The sequence below is a fragment of the Fringilla coelebs genome (genome assembly GCF_963513975.1).
Source record: "Fringilla coelebs genome assembly, chromosome: 7".
Classification (NCBI taxonomy): domain Eukaryota; kingdom Metazoa; phylum Chordata; class Aves; order Passeriformes; family Fringillidae; genus Fringilla; species Fringilla coelebs.
The window spans coordinates 26,247,966-26,271,579 of NC_140035.1; the positions used below are offsets into that span (position 1 = coordinate 26,247,966).

The 23,614-nt window shown below is 41.0% G+C and overlaps 1 protein-coding gene across 2 annotated transcripts in view; it reads right to left on the minus strand.

Annotated features, from left to right (window-relative positions):
- Positions 1 to 302: 302 nt before the first annotated feature.
- The window catches only part of PLEKHM3 (pleckstrin homology domain containing M3), a 72,399-nt gene continuing 49,087 nt past the window's right edge, over positions 303 to 23,614 (minus strand). For both annotated transcript variants that reach the window (XM_084208952.1, XM_084208953.1), the window contains 2 exons: positions 11,495 to 11,652; positions 303 to 1,810 (listed from right to left, as the gene is read on the minus strand). In XM_084208952.1, the coding sequence (XP_084065078.1) occupies positions 1,633 to 1,810; positions 11,495 to 11,652 (336 nt within the window). In that variant the 3' untranslated portion in view covers positions 303 to 1,632. The remainder of the gene's footprint in view (positions 1,811 to 11,494; positions 11,653 to 23,614) is intronic.

The window sequence follows — 23,614 nt, forward strand, 5'->3', positions numbered from 1 at the left end:
CAGATTTGAGAAAGCTACTTTTTTCTTTGACTGGAGGCTGGAAAAGGTAACCACTTACATTCCAGTACAAGGCAACTCATTGTAGCATTCTACCTTTTAATGTAAGCATGATGTACCCTGTTCTTTCATTAAAAATACTTCAGCAATTAGTGAGATGCTTCAACAACCAAAACTGCTTTCTGCCTTGAATACAACAGTCGGTAGATTATATAGAAAGCAAAAATCAGTATTCCATATTTTTACAAACCTATGTGAGAGGAGGGAAAAAAAACACATGCAACTGGCATTATTCTCCTGAAACCATATTTACTTTCTATATATAGATTGTGTGTGTGTGTGTGTGTGTATATATATATATATATGAATGCTTTCATAGGTATGTAATACACATATGACTGCAGGGTGTGGAAAAGAGTCAGGAATGTGAAATGGAAGGAAGACAATCTAACTGCTCATTGGAAGTGAACTTGCCATGAATTAAACATACTGCCAGTAATGACACATACCTCCCCAGTTAAATCCATCAGGTACTTCCCTTTACAGAATAATTCACTGTGGTTTATACTTCCTTGTGTTCCAGGTGTGTGAAGCAGAATCATACCTTGAGGAACTTCACTGTCCACCATGGAAGTCATTACGGAACTATAAATGCCTCGGAGCTCAGAGAGAATGCAGGACACAAGTTGCATATGAAAACAGCAAAGTAGTGTTTCACAATTTTGGAGGTAAATGGGCAAGACCACTTTCCTGACTATCAGTTTAACAGGTTCAGATTAGAAAAAGATTTGAAGTAAACTTCAGGAAATGAAAAGAAAACCAACGTGAACACTTAAAATGCCCTAAAGTTTCAGACTGGAAGGAGAACCAACATCATGTTACTACAGACAAGGACACAGCCTCCCATGAATCAAGAGTAACCAGCACAAATCTCAAAGGACTTCAGTGACAGAGCTTAACTGATATTTCCAGCCTGAACAAAAAGAGTAGGTTATCTGAATATGGAGTAGTTCACTGGGGGGGTTATAAATATATAAACATAACTGAAGGAATTATTCTGTGTCTTATGCTTGCAAGCACCCCGAATAAGGTTTAAGGGAGATCCTTTAAGATAGTTCTCTGAAAACATAAGGAAATGAAACCACATGTCTATATCAGAAGGAGACAGTGGACTTAAAATAATTCCTGCTCTACTGGGTTCTGTGAAACACCTCACCAGAACCCCCGCCAAGGCTACTAATAAATAAATAATACACATAAATAAGTAGATGATTCATCAACTCTAAATGAACAACATAAAAAATAATGCAGTCATGGCAGTAAATATTTTCTGCCTTGAGATAAAGTGTTCTCCAGAGGTGGAAAAGAAAGTTGGGTACTTAATTAGCTAGACCTAAAGCATTTCTCGTAAACCACATTTTGTATGAGAGCCAAAGGCTGGACTTCAATGCAGTTTAGCCATTGGTATTTCAAAGCCAACAAGGCTTTATGGCCACTTTGGCAGCTCTTATTTCACAGATGAAGAAGGTCAGGTAATATTTTTCAACACAATTTCTGCCTGTCTAAGCAGAGAATTTGCTTGAGCTGGCAGCTGGGAGAAGGATTCTCTTCAGGCTGGCCACTGCCTTAAGGACCTCATGTGGTCTGATACGACAATTCAAACATGTTGCAAGACTCTTCAAAGTTCTCGTCCATATTCAGTTGCCTCCAGAAGGATTTCTGCTTCTTCTGCAATTCTTTACGCACACACCTGGGGCATGGTACAGCCTTCACTTTGCACTCAGAGTGGAAGACAGCACCACAGCTTTCACACCTGCAAACACAAATTAGTGTCAAAATTGAATCACAACATAGGACCAGAGCATGCAACGGGCTTCACGTGGGCTGTGGGCAGTAGGTATTCCTTGACACCGTTCTGGGAGCTCAGAGAGCATTATGCTTCATCAGAGTGCATTGTAAAAGACACTGGTATGGCCCCGCCTCTGCTGGTGTAAAGCTACTCAGGAACACTAAAATAAATTGACTTGCATTCATTTTGCAGTTGCTGAGAAACTGTCCCAGCACTTCTGCTTCACAGACAAGTTTTTAGAAGGATTAATACTTATCTTCTTAGCATCTAGCATTCAGGTACATCACTGAAAAGACATCCACTCTGTTTTACAAAAGACAAGTCTTGCTTTGTTTGTAAATAAGGCGTGGCTATAATATTTTCCAATAAGGTATATTTAGGCATTTGCAGAAACAGATTCTGTGATTTGTAACAGCCATGATGCGACATATTTCTCATTGAAGTTCCAGTGGTCAGCTGTTCTGGAAAGAGTAAAGAACAGTCCACTTCAACAGCAGAAGTTGTCATTTCAGAAGTAAAAATGAAACAAAGGTAAGTGATGTTGTCTGCCCTGTGTCCTGTGGAAGACTAGACTAGATGAACAACTGATCTATGTTGATCAATTGATCAGTACATTGAGCTATGCTTCTGGCATTCAAAGCTGTGTTATTCTGTTCTCAAATGCGACATTAGGACTTCAAACAAATCAACTGCTCAAACAAGATGACTGGTTTACTTTTGGGGCATTGTGAGGCAATGAACTTAATGTCACAGCAGATCAAGCCCCAGTTGCAGAGGATGTCGAGCAATGAAACATCTGGCAATCATGAGTGGGCTACAACTCAACAGTTGGACATTCTCAGCCTTTCAATGCAAATATCTCTCTGTAGTGATGAGTTGTCACTACAGCTTTGTAACCAAAGGAAAAAGTAAAAGGAGGACTGTCAGAGGTAAAAAGTCTTAGATTTCAGTTGGATAATCAAATAATAAAAGCAACAAATATGAAACTTTAGAATAATCCTGAAATACAAACAACCGGTGTTGGTCACCCTTGGTGATTCTGTAGGACATCTTGAAATGCCTTGCACTTTTCTTTTCTTTTCTTGTAAATATTTAGTGAAATGACTATGTAAGAATCCAAGTGCCCATTATTATAACTTTAGTGGGGTTTTTTGTTGGTTTGCTTTGAACCTGATTTTCATAGAAATAAGGTTCTTGTCTTCAAGCCTGTGAAGAAAAATTAAAAACGTGAAGAAAGAAAACCCCCAAAAAGTGAGAAGCCATAAGGCATGTGGTCTGACAATACTGAGAGAAGTCCATAAGCTAACACAACCTGTTAGCTATATTGGCTGCATCTCATCTGTAACTTTTTAAAAAAACTGTTCCTGTCTGGCTGCACTTGAAGTTTTATGCATGGCTCCAAACATGGTGTAAATTTTAATAACTGCAGAGCTTTAAGAAGGCTGTGCAAAGATTTAAGGAGGCACATTTCTAACTAGTATTAACTGATAAAACTTAAATATGAATAAGAAAAGATAGGTGAACAAGACTAAGTATAAAGCAGTACATCTACTGGCTTCCATGCTATCTTGCAATAAAACCTGGATTTCTCAGCCTAGATACAGGCTAAATCTGGTTTTGAGTCACGAAACTGGCTCATGCAGAGATATTTACAATTTCTGTGCTCAGAGAGTGTGTTATGGCCCTTATCCGGTGAAGCACATGCACACATGCTTAGGACTCATATCCCACTGATTTCTTTCTGCCTTCCATTAAGTGTGCTTACGTGCTTTGCTGGGTTGGGATCTCCACAAACAGACCCACTAATGGGCAAAGAAGAGACAGAAGACAGCAGTGTCTTTAAAACTTTACACCACTCTGAACTGACACTAATGGTGATTTTATCAAGCTAATTCTCCCTTGTTAGTCAGCAGTTTACAGTGCCCTGGAAGTTGCTAGAGGGTAATGATTGATGAGGAGTGTAATTTTGTGCTCTCATATCACCACCCCCTACGCTAGCCCAATACTTCTCTACAGCATGCATGGAAATGACAAAACCTATCAGAAATTACTGCTGAAGTGGATTGAGCAGGATGAGAGAGGAGCCAGCACACCTGGTCTCTCAAGTCAAAAGGCCATCAGCAGAGCAAACAAAGACTGATGGTGTTCAAATTAATATGAATTCATTTTTCAGAAATAAGGCCAGTGGAAAAGATCAACAAACATTTTTCCCATCACTTGGAATCAAAACAGAGAGAAAAACTGAACTGTTATTCATTAGAGCTGGTGCAGTAGCTGAAGCTGTGCCCAGGACCCCACACTGTCAGGCACTAAGCAGAGGCAGAGCAAACAGCCAGCCCTCATCTCACAGTCCCTGCAGTGGCACCCACTGCTGCCATCGTGGGTCCATTCTGGTGCCCCCTGACTGCTGCTCTGAAGATCTATTTTCTGCCTTCTCTTGTGAAGGTTGAGCCCAACCAAGGGGTCCAGATGACAACAAAGCAGCAGCCTAGAGGAAGGGTGCTCTGAGTTGGAGAACAAAGCTGCCTCTAGCTCTGCACAGGAACAAGTAGAGAGGACACCCATTTCAGCCTTCACTGCATGCTTGTGTCTTCCTCACTGACAAAGTCACCAGGGCAGGGGGGCAATGCTGATCTTGCTTTGCTGCCGTGCAACTGGCAAGTCACTCCTTTTAAAGTGGAGCTATACTACCCCAAGCTACCTACACAGCTCTGCTTTTCCTCATATCAAATACAATCAATCTTAACTGGCCCTGGAATGCCAACTGGTTGACCATTTCTAACCTCACGGTGAGGGATTCTCCAGTGATACCAAAAACTCCAACATTACATTATTTTATAGAATATTACAAGCAGATTGCTTCCTACTTAATTCTGAGACCTAATTTTATCTCCACATGTGAATTTCACAGGGTCTTTTGTTGTTTTCAAGCCTCAGTATATCAAAATTATTTTATTTCTCTGGAGAAATAAAATATATTTTGTAGCCTATAAAAGACTCACTTAATAGTTCACTACACCTACTTATCTTTCCCTTAACCCTTGTCGTTGTCATAGGTAATTCACAGTTCAGGTGCTATTTCTGAATCTTGACTTACCCTTTGTCTAGAGGCCAAAAAGTCCCTACATCCTTTGTGAGAATGCTATTCACCACTGATAATAAGCTGATGAGCCCATAGCCATTCAGGCCTTTCATGTTTCCTTCTTTAATGAATGATATTGTGACACTGCACATTAATAGCATCTTTCTATTTTTCAAACAGTATTTGAAGACTTAGTGAACACTGCATGTTGTTTGCACACAGACTTGCAGTCTTCTAAGAAGGCAGCTGAAATAGCTTCCTCTCTATTTTGGTGTTTTCTTTTTTTTTTTTTTTTTCTTTCCTGACCTAACTCAATTTCTGTTGAGACTTTAGGGGGTGTTTTATGTTTTAAGGATGTTTTACTTGTATGGAGCAAAAAAAATGCAGAGAATAATTCAGTCCTCTAAATAATTTCTATTGCACTGGAAAGTGTAAGAGAAAGGGCAAAGCTCTCCACAGCCAGAGAGGCATTATAATGCTCTTATTATTATCATCACTAGTTACAAAAGAAAAGGCTTTCTACATTAAAAGCATATAATCATTCCTTGTATGCTGAGGAAATGCCAAAGTTAGTATCTCCCACTAGGTCTGGGCATTTGAAACACAGCAATATTTAGTAAATTGTAAATTCTGGCATGTTCTTTTCATGCTTCCCATCTATTTTTCCCAGGATTATAGCTCAAGTAATTCTAGATGCACAACCAATTGATTATGCTTATATTTATTCTTTGTACTGGACCACCATTAAGTGCCCCTGAGCAGAATGAGGTGCCTGAAGTGGGGGATGCAACACAAAGAGGCCTCAAAGACCTTTCACCTTAAACAGACAAAATGAAGCAGGGATGATCAACAGGTGGCCCAGGATGTCATCTGAAAGCCAGGTTTTTGGCTCGTAGGAACCTTACTGGTTGACAGACTTACCAATGTGACTGGTACGAAGGTGGGATGAAGCTGCTGGAACCAACAAGGTTTATTAGGATACCTTCAGTCCATGCACAGGGGCTGGCTGTACAGATAGAGCACCATTCCCACCTCACAGCAGGAAGTGAGAGGTGAACTGGCTTGCTCAAGGTCAGCCAGGGGCTCCTAGCAGAGCTGAGAAGGGCAAAGAGCTCCCCTGTCTCACTGCAGTGCCATATTTACCCACCACACTTTCTTTGTAATTTTATATATTAGCTTTCTTTTTTTCATTTCAAAAACTCACTTCCTTTGTGCCAGACCTTGCACACCTTTGGTCAAGTGAGTAATCCCTTGGAAGAAATTTCAGCAAGGATTTGATTTAGGGCTGAACCGTTCACGACTAAACTCTTCAGTTTCTTCTTTCCTGCCATACAGAGTAAAAGCAGGATTAAATGGGATCATTCATTATATTTTCCTTAGATGATGCTAAACATTCACCAAGCACCCAAACCACTAAACCACCTGTAACTTGGCTATTAAAAACCCCAAAGAACAAACCACAGTGGCTGAAGTAAGCCTTGCCTGGGGATTCCAGCATGATCACCAACCCACACTTTGCACATGTGCCTGTCTGCAAGCATTTCTGAATTGCTCAGCTGTGAATATCATAGACAGGCCCTTCAAACTCTGAGTCTTTAGCAGAACACAAAGAAAAGGAAAAAGGACTAGCCTGTGTTCACTTACAATACAAAAAAGCCCCAAAGGCAATCAATGCCTGACACACACGTGCAGCAATATTATTCCAGTTGCCTAGGAACCAATGCAAGTAGCCTTCCTAGGGAGGGATGCCCACATGGTAAATGAATAGAAGAAAGTTGGCACTAATATGACATTGATTGAACATTCTAGTTAAAAACCACTGTGACACGAGGCAAGTAAAACCAACCTCTAAAGCTAATTCAGTTGTAAAAGACAATACTTGATGAAAAAGCTGGTATACTTTATTGTTTTCTGTTTACATCTTTCAGATAATATTACTGTGCTACTCTGCACAAACAAAAATAAGACAATCTAGGCCAGAAGATTTTGATCAGTTTTGACAAATTCAGGTGAAATTAAATTACCAAGAGAATTTAACATCTACTTAGGTGCCTACATTTCCTCGAAGAAGTGCTGAGCAGATCACTTCAGAGTGCTTTGAACTAGCTATCAGCATCTGATAACCCAAGCCCTTTCAAAAATTAGGTACTAAACTACTGGCACAACTCAGGTGAGCCGGGCCTGGGGAAAGGCTTTCTAGCAAAACACAAACCAATCAAAGCAAGAGGGAAAATTATGTACTTTGAGTGATGCCTTTGACCTGTGCCAAGGTACTTCCTGCAAATACTGTGTACTGCATATTTCAGTCTCACCACCTAACATCTCTCTTGAACATTCTCCTAAATGCTCTAAGTTGCATTTGTCCAGCGACACAGCATCCATAACACAAAGCTGTGACTTTGCACAGACTTCAGCATGCACAGCCCCAGAGCCTTTAGTAGGCCTTGTCACTATGTGCAAAGTACATTCACAGGTCTTATCAGAATGGTGGCCAAAGATTATGGAGGCATCCAAGCTGGTTGATATAGTCAAGTCTGTTCTGTGGCACGTCTATTTTAAACTTGTGCCTTCTGGTTTGTATCTTAAAAGGTCTACATGTCTTAACTGATCAGCAGAACAAATTAACTTAACAAAGTGAAAACAGTTTAGCCTTGATAAATGAATATGAACAAAAAAGAGCAACTCTCCATGGTTCACATACATCTACAGTCAGCACATAAAAGGAAAGGAATGGATTAAATTGTTCTTAACAAGCAAGTAACTTTACCAGCAAACACAACAAATTTAATTGCCTGTGAAAGTAATCATTAGGATGCTGACAGGCAAGACCAAAACTTTATTAAATGGGTAACACAATCTTAATCATAACCATAATTGCTTAATTATCTGATGGGACAGAAAACATGTTTTTATAAATTCTATTCTCATTCCAAAGGTAATTTTCTTAGTAGTCCTTAAGATTTAAAAATTGTTAACAATTGTTCTAAGTTATAAAACAAATACAGCCACTACTACAGACAACAGTGTCACTACCCAGACTTCACTTCTGTTGTTTGCTTGCTGGGTCTTTTTTTAATTTTAGTAGAAAGAAACAAAACCTCTTCCCCACATTAGTGAAGAACAAGCAAAATCAGAGCAACTTGAGGGGAAGTGCCTGCTTACTAATGGGCAAGGATAGCTCTAACAAGCCAATTTACAGTCAAGGATATTTAAAGTCATTGCACAACACCTGTAAATATGAAATAAGTGATATAATGTGATAATTGTATATGTTTACTCACTAAATTTTAGCCCAGGTCAAATTTAGCCCACGAAATAAAATAGGAGGTAGATGTTCAGTTTATTTAAGTTGACAGAACTCCAGCAAAAGCAGAGCTTAGAGAGTTTATATTAGCTGAAAATTTGGTCCATGAAATGTCCCTTCAAAAGGATGGGACAATTTTTAAGAAATTGTTTAACTACTGAATCACAGCTTTCATTAAGATCTGTGCAGAATGGCCACCTCCCAAGAATAGCCAGAGAAAGGATGTATCATTAGAAAGCTTATGACTTTGTGAGCCCACCCTTCCATTCAAGGCAGCAAACTGTTGCTCTGCATTGTTGAGCAGGATGTAAAGAGCCTGCCAAGCACAGCCCACAGACCCGCTAATTAAGTGAACTGATTGTGTTTGTTTTGGAACCGTTTGCCAACAAAGGAATGTGTCACACTGATTAGTGAGAGAAGGGTATGCAATATATGTGTATTCAAACCCTGAGGAGTGCATAACCCAGGTATTCACTCTGTTTGCCCAAGGACTGACAAAAATGACTCTCAAGCAAACAACCAGAGCAAAGAGAAACTCCAGCCCTCAAGAGGGGCCCTCTTTTTCTCTCAGCTGTATCTATCTAAAGAATACCCATCCTTCATAAATTCCTACTGAACACTGTGCCAGAAACTGCTGAGAATATTTTGGAGAGAAACAATCTCTTCACCTCAAAGCTAAGAGATCATGAGGATGGTAAGTTAACAGGCAACTGAGAACCACCTTGGAATTGTAATGGCCACACTGACAGCTGTCACTCTTCTCTCAAAACAGCAAGAAAGGTCAGGGAGGTAGCCAAAAATCCAAATGCCAGCTCAACACAGACACACAGACACAGACACACACACAAAAGCAGGCTTCACTTTTCAAACACGCAGCAAAGAACTGAAGTTTGCAAAAGATGTAATGCACCCACTTTTGAATATTTCTAATCTAACAGCCCAGTTTGCTGGTAGAGTTGACAGCTCAAAAGTGAACAAACATTCAAATGCAGAAAGAAAAAGATGGTCTTAAGAGTTCAGCAGCTCGCTCCTCCTCACCTCACCAGCTTCAGCCAGGGTACCTGGCAGTCCACTGTTGTGTACAAAATATGAGTACTGTGCTGTAGATAGCAATTCCAGAAAACCAGGATGGAGAAAAGGGAGTTGTAGTCAATTATCTCTGTACACTGTTTTACTCAGAGCTCTGTATGACAACTACAAGGAAATTCTGAACACATCATCAGAATTTTCAGGTATAATTCCAAGTCTTCACATGGACCTTTTAGGACTTGCAATTCCATTTGCCACGGGTTACTCTGTACATCCCTCTACTTCTAACTAGCCTCCTCACCTTACCTTGTCTTGTAGTGGTCAGTACACCTACTTCAGAAACCTCTCTCATCTTCAAGAGATGGAAACAAACACAAAATCCCTCCACCTGGCCTCCCTCACTGCTTTGGAGCTGACAGAGCTGCACAATCGCTTTACTGTACAAGCTCCTCTGTTGGCATAACTTGCCTCAAGAGCAAAAATATGGAACTGAAATAATCTGGTTAGTTCCACATAGGTGCATGTGTAGTAATGAGTTGACAAAACTAACTAGGAAGGGAATCAGAAAATGCTGGGGATAAAAACAAGGTTTAGTTATAAGGAATACAAAAGGAATAAGCAGAATGATGAGATAAGAAAGAGAAATCTTGGAGAACCTTTCATGCTGATTGTGTTTTAATTAAAACCATTAACAAAGACTGCTGTCTTTGGCATGACATCAACCATAACTTCACATTTGTGAAACATGAACACAAGTCCTTTCTGGCTTCTAACTCACACAAACACAGGAGCTAGAGCAGCGTCTGTTGGCTTGAATTGCTGACAAATTCTATTTGATTCCAGAGGGTTTTGAACTCTGTAATTGCAAGGTATGTCTGATCTCAGCTGAAGGGCAGGGAAACAATATACACCCAATAATGGTTTTGTGACCAGAAATTCCCCAGACAAATCAAATTTTAACATAAACTTGTATTCCCAAATGTTCCTTCATGTTCTCATTAATCTTTTGGGAATATCTTCAATCACCTATTATGCAGTCTCCACGACATCTTATGTTTTATGCCATCTTAGTTTGTCTTTTAACTCAGGCTTATCTCACCATGCACCCTAGATGCATTCTTTCTTAAAAACTGTTTATAAACTCAGCCACATACCTTGTTTAGCTTTTATCCACTGCTTTGTCAATACATTTTTTAGAAAAAGACTCTGGAAAAACAATGTGCAAACAACCTTTGAAACTCAGATCAGACTGAAAATCCCTTAAGAGTAGTACTTGTAATTTAACATCTTTGTGCATGCAAGGGAACCAGATTCTTAACAAACCCTTTTAATTAGCTGGTCCTGACTGTTTCCAAAGGTGGGTCCTTGAATTTTTCCACTTTCAAATGAACAATTTGGAGAACAAATTACAATGATTGTATTTGAAACAGCCATAAAAATACTTATCTGTGGATGTCAGATATATTGTCTTTCTGTTAAGGGTGGAAGAAAGTGTATCTCCTTTATTCAAAATCCAAGACACTACTGAAAAAGCATAGTAATACTGCTGTGTTGCCAAGTCTGCTTTGGTTCCCTCCATTTTGCTTCTAGGTTTCCCATGTGACTCCTGTCCCTGACCTGGCATCCAGTACTCTACATGATCTGAAATAAAGCATTTTTCCCTTAGTTTAGGACTCACATACACTTACATTTACTTTGTTGCCACCTGAGAATAGCAATATCATTTTTAAAAAAATAAAAATCTTGCATACACAGGCACAGAGGAATAAGCAGACAGAGCAGTGAACTAGCCATAACATTTCATGGGGAAGACACTTCAGAATGGAGGGCTGCTGTTTTATAATGGATGATCCCTGTACTTCATGGGCCCAGTGATACCAAAGAACAGAAAGATGTCTGTGATCACTCCAGAAAAGTCATCTGGCTTTTCAGGACACTCTGCAAGCTCAGAAGAGCTTTGGATAAATCACACTGTGTGATGATACTGGGGGCTTTTCCCTTTTTTTAACACCTCTTCTAAGACTTAGAGAACCTTGGGAAGTAGCACTTGTCATTTGCTTCCACATTTGCTCATGGTGGCCTCCCTGGAGCAGTGATCTACTGTAGCTCCCCAGAAATGTGGATTAGTGGAATCTAGTCCCAAATTATTTAAATAAAAGGTCATAAGGCTGAGAATCCTCAAGGCTTGAACACTCATATCAAATGTATGACTGACATTATCACATTGGAGTACCTGCTTGTAGAAATGTCCTCAAAGGGGTAAAGGATTTCTCCATTGTTGCAAATCTCACAGATGAAACCCTTTTGGCTACACAGGCTGCAGCTATACACATGAGAGGTGGCAAACTTGATCACCTTCCCCAAGAAAGGAGCCAGCTTTCCTTCAATAACCTGGAATGAGAAGGCAATATTGAATGAACCCCGCAGAAATAACCAGAATGACCTGAAAGACTGAGACAATACTTATTAGTACAGAAATGTAGGTACATGCTGTTGGTTAAAACAATAGGAAAGTTACTTCCCAACAATTAGAGCTTCATGAAAACACAAGTGATAATAGTGATAATAGAAGCAGCAATGATCTGAACATGAAAACTAATTTACTATCTCTTTGTAAATCTGTACATGGCAATAACAAAATATTAGTAGTCATTTTAAATACAACAATGCATTCATACAATAAGGTACAAAGAAGTAAATAGGAAACGAGTTTAAGGGTTCCACATTATCTACAACAGCTATGACTACTGCCTTACAATTTTCACTACTTCTTACTTTTTATGCACATATCACAGTTTTGGTTGTTTTTTTTTTCTTTCAAAGTACAAGTTTTTGCATGTATTTTGTGAACAGAGTCCTGGCTTTAGTCCTTTTAGTAGGACTGTATTTCCCACTGAAAACCATTCAAATACAACGTTCTGCTCCTTGCCAAAATGAATAACTTCTTAGGCAAAGTCTTGAAGAGGAACTTGGTATTTTATTTTTCCCTTTAGCATCCAGCTCTCAAATCAAGAGGTCCCAGAGAATCCTGCTAGATCATGAGAAGTGACTAGCACTCCTCGTGTTGGCGTGGAAAAAATGACCAAACCTTAAACTGCTAACCACAACACTCATCTAAATTTGTGACTTGGAGACAATGCCTCAATAAGGGGTACTATTCAGGCAAAATACTTTCCATTCAGATCAAACTTCTAGAGACTTTAAGGAATTCTGCTGCTGTAGGGAAGAATGAAAATGGAATAAGGCCCTAAGTATATTCTTCTCTTCAGGGCTTCCTGTGGTCTGAATGGCAGTTTGCCAGATTAGTGATAGAAATGTGTCATGGGATTTGACAGCAACCTCCTGTAAAAAGGAAAAAGAATGCAGTAATTGCTGACTGAAGAGTTGCACGGGGCTGTGCCCTGGAACCCAAGAGTGGGGAGTTTTACACTTAAATGAGTGTCACACTCGGTTCAGGCACCCCTTCGCTAAATATGGTAACATACCGCTTGTAATTTGGGTTAGGAGTAACCAAATCTAGAGAAAGCAGAGATACCAATGCAAAGAAGAACAACAGAGAAGCAAAGGCCAGGTAGTAAGGAAATAAATTTGTGTTCCAGGGCAACTTCCTGCCCACTAGCCAAGAAAGCCACTACTAACAAATACAACTAGAAAAGGAGGTGCATGGGGAGTGCTGGTGTTGATGGCAGCGAACGGCATGGGCAGAAATGTGCCCCTTCCTTGCCTTCAGCTCCAGCCTGCTGACAACACCTGCAACAACAGGAAGCAGCAATGTTATTGCTACTACTGCAGAGAGGACATCTGCTCATGTCAGAGGAAAAATGACGTTCCTATTGCATCCTGGTATAGGAAGATCCCCTTCAACCACAATGTAAACAACGCAGAGAAGCTGCTGCATGAAATACGAAAATGAAGCCATAGTTCAAGGCAGTGATACTGCTAACCTTCTAACAGATGGTCAGAAGCTAATTTAGCTCCCCTAGGCTAGAGTTTGTTTTGCATTTTGAAGGAAGAAATATTTTGCTTGCAGACTCCACAGTTACAGAGGGGAGACACGGAAGTTGACAATATTCAATAAACAGAAAGAAAGAAACAGTGAAGCCACCCAGCTAGTGACAATGCTACAGTCTCCCTCCAAAAACCCACTTAGGCACTAACAGAAGAAATGCACATACAAAGATAATAAATAAATCACAATGCATACAAATTTTCCAGAGAATTTTCATGCTATAGCAGTCACCTCAGGCCACAACTGCCCAGCTTAAAATGCCAGGCTAAAGACACAGTAAAAACAAACTCTCTAAATCTGAACTGTCAGCAACAATTTAAAAGTTAAATATCTGAACTGAAGTAACATTTTATATAATGTAATAAACACAATTATCATAACCTATTACCTTCCTAAGCACTGGGAGTGAATTTAAAACTACAAGGAACAAAAACTTTCCTGTGCTGAAGAGATCACAACCTAAGCAAGAGACATCGAGTGGGCAGCTGCCCTGAGGAGATGGTGTTATTTGTCCCTCTTTATTTATTTATTTGTATGGCTTGTTGCAGCACTGTAGTGGGTGGCTTGTTACTCTGGCCACTGCAGACATACAAGGAAGATGATATCTTCAAAGAGCCATGCATGCCAATTTTGCAATGTGAATTACAGGCCATTTTACTGTATTATAGAAGGAAGACAAAGTGCAGCATCAAATTGATGTTATCACTGGTTTTAGCATCTGTAAATTTTGTGTTATTTTGTTTCATCAGAGACCTCAAGGCTGTGCACAGGATGATTTTTCCTTGCAGCCTTCTCATTCCTGTTTGTAGCTAATAAGAATAAAATCCTCATCTCCATTTCTGCTAGGCAAGCAGAAAGGAAGATTCCTACTTGCTGTCCCAAATCTATTTGGCTGTCTGCTCACTGTTTTGTGGCAACAGTTTCACAGTGAATGCTTTATGGCTTGGGAAAAGGAGCACAGAACATGTCATCAAAGGTTTTAAAACTTCTCCTGTGATTGCCAGAGGTTCAGAGTTGGTCAATTTAGACATCCCAGAACCATGACAGAAGAGTCTCAGGGTCTTCTCCCAGTTGTTGCTAGAATCTGATTCTGAGTTTCAAGGAAACATAAGTGATAGAAGAATAGAAGTGTGATAGTCAAATGTAATGCATTATCCAGATATCATGGAAATTACGGGAGGAAAAGAAAGACCTCAAGAGGCTGTCTTGGCAGAGCCACCAATATTTACATCACTCTTTACAGCTGTATCTGTTCCTAAAGCCTTTCAGTGACAAAGACTTCACAGTCCCCAAGCAGTCTAATCCAGCACACCTCTGTTCTCACTGCTGGAGTCACTCCTAAGCTTTGACCTGAACCTTTCCTAAGAACATTTCAGTTTACAAAATAAGTTTACAAAACAGAGAAACTGTGAAATCACACACTACAAGCTGCAGAAAAGTACATCACATTTCAGAAGTGTGGGAGATTAGCATAAAACTAAGTTAAGAGTATGCCAAAGGAACAGAAACTGAAATTTTCACCCTTGACTTATCTCTTCAACATAGGGGATGTCTCAGCATACACCTGGCAAAGGATTAAAAATACATGCCTGTCTCTTAAAAAGAAAACAACATCAAGCTCAAATTAAAATTTTGCTGAGTTCAGATTCTCTTCTACTTACAGCACACATAAAGAGCAAGGTCTGTTTCTAATTCAAACTCTTTGCAGAGCAAGCAATTGTTTAATTGGTCAAAACTATGGGTGAGAGGTGGTTAATAAATGGCATCGCAGTCAGCAAATGGCAGAGGGTACAATGCAGTTTTTTCTTCCTTAACTGGCCAAGGAATCCATCCCACCATCACTGTGGACACAGGGCCATGCTTATCACTGCTGTACCTGGAATACATTGGGGTACACTACTTGCTAACAACAGAAGGAAAACAGTTGTGTCCAGAAGTCCAAAGCAAGCTGTGTCTCTGAATAGCCCCAGTGTTCAGATCAGATTCACTATTCATCTCTCTGGATCAGAAAAAACATTTCTCTAAGCTTTGCACACAGCTCCTGCGTGTGTCACATTAGGAACTGTATAAAAATACACACCCACATGTACATACATAAAAGCCAGGCCCTGCCCTCAAAGCACTTACAATTTAAACCAGCAAAGCAAACACTGCTTTTTACAGCAACTGCTATATATCTTCCACCTGAAATGGGACAAGCTGTGTTTTGGAGGAGCCCCCCATACAGGCTCCCTGCCCATACTGCAGACTGTCCCTCTGGACAGAGTTTGGCCGCAGGTGCCAGGGCTGCCAGGAAGAGAGGAGAAACCAGGAAATCCAGTAGGAGCAGCTACCTGCCCCACTGCCCAGCCTCCTGAACCTAGCTTAGGAAAGCTCAAGCTGTACCGAAAAGCAGGAGGGGAAGGCAGAAACTTGTCTGCAGCAATGGGAGAAACAAAAGGGTACAAGTATATGAACACATGCTGAAAGGGTGATGGTACAATTATTTTAGATCACTTCTGAAACAGAGGCCTCTCAAAGAAGTCAATATTATGAATAAAGGTAAATCAAACCTTCTTCTTGGTATATCCTTGTGTTCAGCTGAGGAGCAGTACAATTCTGAAGAAACAAATGCACAGAATAAGTGAGGTGAGGGGGAAATGCAGGGACTGCCAAGCACCGGCAGACAAGCCAACGCTGGCAAAGGCTGCCAGTCTGTGCAGTGGGAAGGCAGGACCCATGCACTGGGTTATGTGTTTCCTGATGCACCAGGAAGACAGGAGATAAAAGGCAGCAGTGGCTGTGCTACAAGTTGAAGTCCCTTTGGATACATCACATTAATATAAATATGAGGGCAATGTGGGATCAGTCAAAGTTTAACTATTTGTCAGGAGGGCTGCTTGCCCCCAGAGGTTTCCTGATCCTCCTATTCAAAGACTGGAAGTTGCTCATAGTTCCGTCGCTCTATCAAGGTGATGTTTTCACAAACAAGCACGCAGCCAGCTGTCCCCAGAGAACAACATCTGCAAAGGCCATAGACCAGAGCATCCCCCAAGCCAGAGTGGCCCACGATGTGCAGAACAGGGCTATTGCTCACAGACAACTTTCACAAGCAGCAGGTATTGCCCAGGAGCCTGTGACCAGAGTCCCTGTGTCTGACCTTCACAAAGCACTTCTGAGCCCACAGCACAGTAAGAGAGGCAGTCCCCTCATCTCTGGCACATGCTGAGTTCCAGCTCTGTCTGGACTCCATCCCTCATCCTGGCTCCCTGGGCTGAGCACAGGGCTGGCAGAAGCCCACCTCTGAAGGCCCCACAGCCCAGACCCAGCTGTGCCTCTATGCAGCACACAGCCCCAGCCCCCATTACACACAGCAGAGAAGTCAAGTCACTTCGTCTTCTCTGTTCGGTCAACAAAAACTCCTTGTATGAGAACCTACTTACCAGCATGAAGGAGGGTTGCACAAACCAGTCCCATGGGAGAGCAATGTAGTGAACATGGTGTTGCAATATATGTTTTCATATTAAAAACCAAACTAGAAAAGTGGCCAAGGGAACAGTGGCAGAACTTCTCAAGTCTATTGAGAGTTTTGACCCAGAGATGGTAACCTAAACTCATGACTTGCAATAACTTTGTTTGGGAAACAGAGCAAGACCAAAAACCAGGCATGAAAAAACCCTATTACAGAACTCGAGTTTGTTCCTGAGAGCTGTTCAAATTACAAACTACATTAATAGAAGCCTCTGGCTGGGACTAACTGAAAAGCAATCACATATTCATCAGACAAGGAAAGTATGGAAGACCCCTCCTAACTCAGACTGTTATTTCCACAGATGTAATAACCTAACAACTTTAGCAGGAACTAGGGGAGAGATGTGTAGAAACAGAAGGACAAATGAGTTCGCTGTAATCCACCAGCGCTTCAAGTAACACCTGCAACAGCCTTCCACCCACCCAGGAGATCAGGGCCACAGAAATACCCAAACTTTGCATCGTGGCCACATAAATCAGCACTGAAGTCTATCAGATGTGATGGACTTTCTGGACAGGAAAGAAAAAACAGCACAGTTTTCAGACATTTCTGAGGTCAGTGAGTGTTTGTTTTGAGGGCAGGACTCTTGTCAGCATTGCTAGATAAGAAGCAAAAGGTACTGAGTAAGACCTCCATCCCTGCAGGAGTCTATGTTATGAATTTGAGTGAGAGTCATCAAAACTCCTACCCTGTCTGTGCATTTTTACCAACTTCTAGAAGTGCAGTAGATGTTTACATGGAATGGAGATCATAAATACCTTTGATCACCTACATTAGGACTGTCAGAACAGACAGTAAAGGGAATACAGCTTGCTTAGCTTTCAGATACACCATTTTGCTCAATGTGAGAAACTGCAAAGGTTAAGAAGTCTAGATTCTCAACAGTGTCATGGTTTATTACAGCCACATAAAGTGTTTCTGAATTAAAATACATTTTAAATTAAATTTGCCACTCAGAGTAATTCCTACCATATGATAATAAAAGAAAAATCTGACACAGTCGAAACAAAAAAAATCTCTTATTAAGATCAAGATAATGGACAATCAACAGATGAGGGATATTTTAACAGAAGCTATCCAGAATCTAAGAGTAGAAAGATAAACCTACACACATCTTTGGGTAGATATTCTGCCAGCTCTGGCACAAGGGGCAATCAACCAGAGGCATCATGTAACAGTGTGCCTGTAAACACTGTCAGTTCACTGTGGCTAAGTGATCAGGGAATAAACACTGAGATGGGAACTTGTGACACATCTCCAGTGCTCCTGAATCCTCAGATTGAGACCTGCAATTTCCTCAGGTATCAGAAGCACTGGAGGAAACTCTGATTATTATCCTCTTTAAGGAGAACCTGCTGCTATTGGTCTGCCTAGGAGCCTGGCCACCAGAGTTAATTATTCAAGGTAAAGTGGTAAAAATACTGTAAAACTCAGGTTCTGTATTCCTGCCACTGTGAGACAAGCTAAATTTGCCAAATGGCTTTGTGACCCCACCCTTGTAAATCAGCTTGTTAATCATTATCGTCATAGAGGCGATAAAGTTGTTTTATGAGCCAACACTGAAGCAGTAACATTAACTACTTATGCAGAGACTGGTGTATTTCTCTGCAGATAACATTTATTAGAAGGCACTCTCTTTAAAGACACAGCTTTGCTTCATAACCTTCTTTTGAAGCACTGAGCAATCTGTTGCTCTTATACCACCAGTCTGATCTACATGTCAGACACAAGTGATGCCTGGAGGGTATGGGTTAAATGATATGAAATCCCTGAAACACCTTGAACTACAGGTTCAAATCTAAACTGGATTGTCCTGGCCTCTTCTCCTGACAGAAGAAAATTTATGATTATTTCTCAAGGCCAGACACACACTTGGCTCTATCTAAGAGACAGACATAGAATTTGCCAGGAGGCAGTGACGCAATGCAGAAGAGACATGAAAGGCCAAGAGGCACTGAGAAAATAGAAGGGGTGGTGGACATGAAACTCATTCATGATCCACAATTACATAAATTGAAGAGATATAAAGTACTTTAATTCACAGAAATAATGTCACAGGCATGTCTGGCAGAAGGAACCTACCTGAAGGAGCAGTCAACAATTGTGCACAGCTTTCCACCATCCTCTACAGAAAAGGTTTCTGCCCCCATTGGTTGTTTGCTTTCTACCTCTCCAGAAACAGCTTATCTGAATCATGCCTTTTCCTAACAAATTCAGAGGTAAGCTCCAGCTCTGCCTGGACTTTAAAGCACCACAGAGAATATGCTTCCTGGACTGAATGAAAGGCAGATAAAATATCCCAAAGAGATTGTCTTCAATTCACCACTTGGATGCTCACTACCCTCCAAATTCCACCAGTGGAAGTTTTGTGGAGGAGGACTAAACATTCAATAATCTTTCTTCACCTCCAAGATAGATAAGAAATACACTTTTAAAGGAGCTACCAATGATACAAGAAAACGGATGTAGAAAAAACACCTTTAGAAATATCCAGTTTGTTCCTCACCCTCCAGCACAACCAAAATTACTGTCTGACTTCCTTAAAAACTTCTCACCAGAGAGATACCACAACAGTCCAGTGCTCAGAACTGCAAAGTTGTTCCTAATGCCTGCCTCGGATCTTTTGCTGCAGTCAGGATCTTTACTTTACACTCTACCTCCTATCCTTACATGACAACACCTAGTTCAGAAAACATTTTCTGACAAACTCTCTTATCTGTCACAGGTAATCGTAGTCACAAGTAAGGACAAGCAAAAGTGGACTGGGGGCGTAGGAAAAAGACAATGATTGCCTTTCGCTGTTTGTTTACTGGATAACAAGCAGGTATTTTCTGCATTCATTAAACATGCAAGTTGGGCATTAAAGCTGAAATGGTAAATTTAAGTTCTGCCCCATGAAGGTTTCAGTGGGGTCAGGACTTCTGTGATAAAAACACAGACTTGGAAACAAGCGTGCTACAATATGCTTAGCTAAGGATAATACAAGTTGCAGAGAAAATAAAGGGAAAACATTCTCTGGCTGGGAAGTTCCCAGTCATTTATATCTGGGGAACAGACAATGCTTGTGGACTGCTAATTTCCTTGAGGATTTTTTCTCTTCCGTTGGTCAGATTCTTAACGCCACAAATTCTCGTTATAATTTCAATGCACAATTAATCTTTAGTTCAGAGGAAAAGGAAATGGAAGGAGGAAGGATGATCATGAGGTAAAAGTTGCAGAGAGGCAGATATCAGATCTTTAGTGCAATATACTAATCAGCTGGCTTTCTTTGCTCCATTTTGACTCCCAGTCCTCTCTTTCAGACTGCCTGTCTTGTTTATTTAAATTACAGGTGATTTAAGGGAAGAATGATCTCCTACTATTTGTGTGCATGCACACTACAGTCAGTCATTGTGCACTGCTATACAAGAAATTAAAAAAGACTACAGCAGTAACTTCAGTTGCGACGGGCACGCTACAGGCCACAATCCCAGCTCCCAACAGCAAGAGTGATACCACCCCACCCTCTCCCTCTTCTTCCCTTTACACCTTCCACAGGTCCCTCTCTGTCCCAAAAGCCTGTTCAGCCTGTGGTACAGGTGACAGCAGGGTGTGCAGGAGCAGGTGAGCCAGGGACTCTGTTCACCCACTGCTAACACCGGCCCGCATTGTGCTGCATTAACTCATCACACAGGGCAGAGAGCAACCCGAAAGGAAACCCTGCAATAAACACTGCAAAGAACAAAAAGAACCCCACAAAAACCAACTGCCAAATAAATCAAACTAAAGCAGAGGAAACCAAAGGGGTGAGATTTGAATAAACAGAAATCAGAAGCCCCCTTTGACTTGTTTGCATCAGGCAGTCTGCGCTGATGGCAGAGCCATTTGCTGTTCACAGTCCTTCCAGAGTAAACCCCTAAATATGTTTCACTTTAATTTCCTATTAGAGAGATACTCCACAAATTAGCCCCAAACTAAAATAGGCACTGGGAAGAGGAAGAATTACAAGGTCAAGAGCAAACACTGCTAATCTCTGACAAGCACACATAGGCAGGGGGCAAGGTGAAGATGGAGTTTTACATTGGCTGGGGGAGAGGAAAAACAAACTGGTGACAGTTCAAGTCAATTTATAGCAGGAGACAGAGAGGATGACAAGGTTCCTCCAAGCCCTCCCCCACTCTTCTCATTGAAAGGAAGAAATGCCAGAAATTTCAGCAAGTCTCTGGATGCAAGCTGACACAAGTGAAGAGGAGATGGAATTGTCTCAGTATAAAAAACAGGCCTGGAAATCACCTGTGCCAGCTCCCCCACCAGCTCTGCAACAAGACTCACACTCACTGTGTTTCAATTGTCTTTCCTCCTTTCTCCTTCCCTCAAGGTTTCCAGGCAGCTACATGTCAATTTTGTCACACCCCAAGTTCTCCTGATCTTGTTGCTGGGATGAATTATAGGTTGTTTTAAGGAAAAGGTATTCAAGCAAAGGTTAAAGGCTGTTTTAATCAAACAAGGTTGAAAGAGTACCAGGAATTTGGCTGGTAGAAAACAGAAAGCACATTACTGAGCTTAAAAACATATGTGACTCTAAATACAGAAGCAAATATGCATTCAGGCAGAGAGTATATATACACTTTTTTTTTAAAGATTAAGCAAGCAATTGCATGCAGAGATATTAACTGACTCTACATGCCCACTGAGCAAGATGCTATTTCATGAGTGATAGCACAATATTAGAAACTTTCCTGGCTTGCATAGGACTGGATCTGGGCATTTTAAGGAGGAGTTCTCTGAAGGATTCTGGAACAAGAAAGCAACATACCAAGAAAAAGGCTAGGGCTACTCTGAAAAAAACCTCTGTGAGTACAAAGTATATCTCAAAGCAAAATTTTTAAAAAATGTTCTTCTCTCATCCAAGCAGGTAGCCCTAAGACACTATTTTATTTCTTGGGAAATCTGTTTTTTCAGGATGTTAGTCCTGAAGGAACACCCAGCTGGCTCTCCCAAATCATCATTTTAAGTGAAGCAGAGCAATGAGTTCAGAGCCCAATCTTTCACACTGCTAACCTGCATCTCCAGTACTGGGCTTTTCATTCTGCACAGCAGAAAATAACAGAAGAAACCTGTTCAGCACAAGGCAGCAGAAAAAGGATAACTTATATTACTGCTGCTGCTTCTACAGGCTGAAAAAAATTAAAATATCTCTCAAGATCTCAACTCAAAAGCTCCTGTGAATCCCTGAGACCACCACTGGGTCATTTAGAATGAAACAGAGTTCATTCTAAAAAGCCACACTTAGCCCAAGAGGCCTAGATTACATATTCACCAGGAAAAGGACTACAAGTACTTCAAAAGGAATACAAGTATTTAATAAACCCTGTTAAAAAATCTGGTTTCATGAAGTGCTGGAACCAGTCCTGCTATTAAAAACATCTACTAACAATCTTGCTGGATCTCTAGACTTGCCTGCAATACCTAGTTCAGATGAACTTGTCTTCCTGACAGCCACCTGCCAAAATGCTCCTAACCAGCTCTTCATGCCCTAGCCTGGCTGGCTCTGCCATGCTCTCTGCCTGAGAGCCGCTGTGAATGACAGCAACTCCCTGCCCCGGCAGGGCTGAGGGAAAAAGGAAGCACCAGTACGATCACTGCCATTACCACTGATTGTAACCAGAGCTGTCAGCACTTTGAGAATTACACACACACAGGAATATCAGCTAACCTGAAGCTTCCTGTTCTGCTGAAAGGCAGCTCAGCGCTAGCAACCTCCAGGGAGTGACAAAAATAAATGATGTGCCAGGTGCTTTAGGATGACCCTGTTTGAGCAGGGAGGTTGGACCAGATGACACACTGTGGTGTTACCAACCTCACCCATTCTGTGATTCAGTGATAAAGGAGCCACAGCCACAGGAAAGTAGACAAGCTGTTTAACTGCTGCTTTGCTATCAGATCTTTTAATATTGATGAAGACAGATAGTGTGTGTTTTTCCCATCTTAGGACTATTTCCATATTCCTCTGCTAATATACTTGGTTTAGAACACTGTCAATCAGGCACAGCTCATAAAGACAGCTATTAACATTATGCCATTGTGGTCTAAGATGTATCCTCACACAGTTCATGTAAACAACTATCTGGTATTATTACACTTGTAGTAACACACTGCAGGACTTACACTTCTGTCACACATGCTGTGTCAACCCTTGTCTGGGAGGCTGGAGCTGTGAATCAATGTTTTCCCAACAGTGCTGAACTCTGAACTGTGGCTGCTATGGCACAGATGAAGTGCCTGGCATTTTGCTGCCCTTGTTGAGCACAGTCAGTTCCCACAGAGAACTGTGACAGAAAAAGTCTTCAGTCATCTCAGCATAGCCAGGCCTGCCCAAAACCTAATTCTTCTTCTCATTTTCCACCTTCTGCCCCTTAAGCAGAAAAAGGGCTTGCCTAAAATAAAAAGAATTTGCTGGTACAGCTACATAGGTAAACCTCTTTGGCAAATAGAAGCTTAAGATGATACAGCTTATACTGAATTACTGAATGACACAAATGACAGCAACAGACTCTCTCATTGATATAACTCAGTTTGCACTCATGATTTCACAGCTACATACACCAAGAGCAGGAGGGCATTTGTCATGTACCTAATTCAGTAATACTTCTGAAACTACAGCAAGCCCAAAGTATATTAGCCACACACCATTTTTTTCCATCAATACAGCCACATGCACAGGCTCTATGTGGGTTAGATGCTACATTCTATCCTTTTACTCTATCAATAAAAAGGAACTGCTGGGCAGGGACACCACCAGTGATGGGCTTGGAATTCATCAGGCTGTATGTTACAAATCTATACTAAGCCTC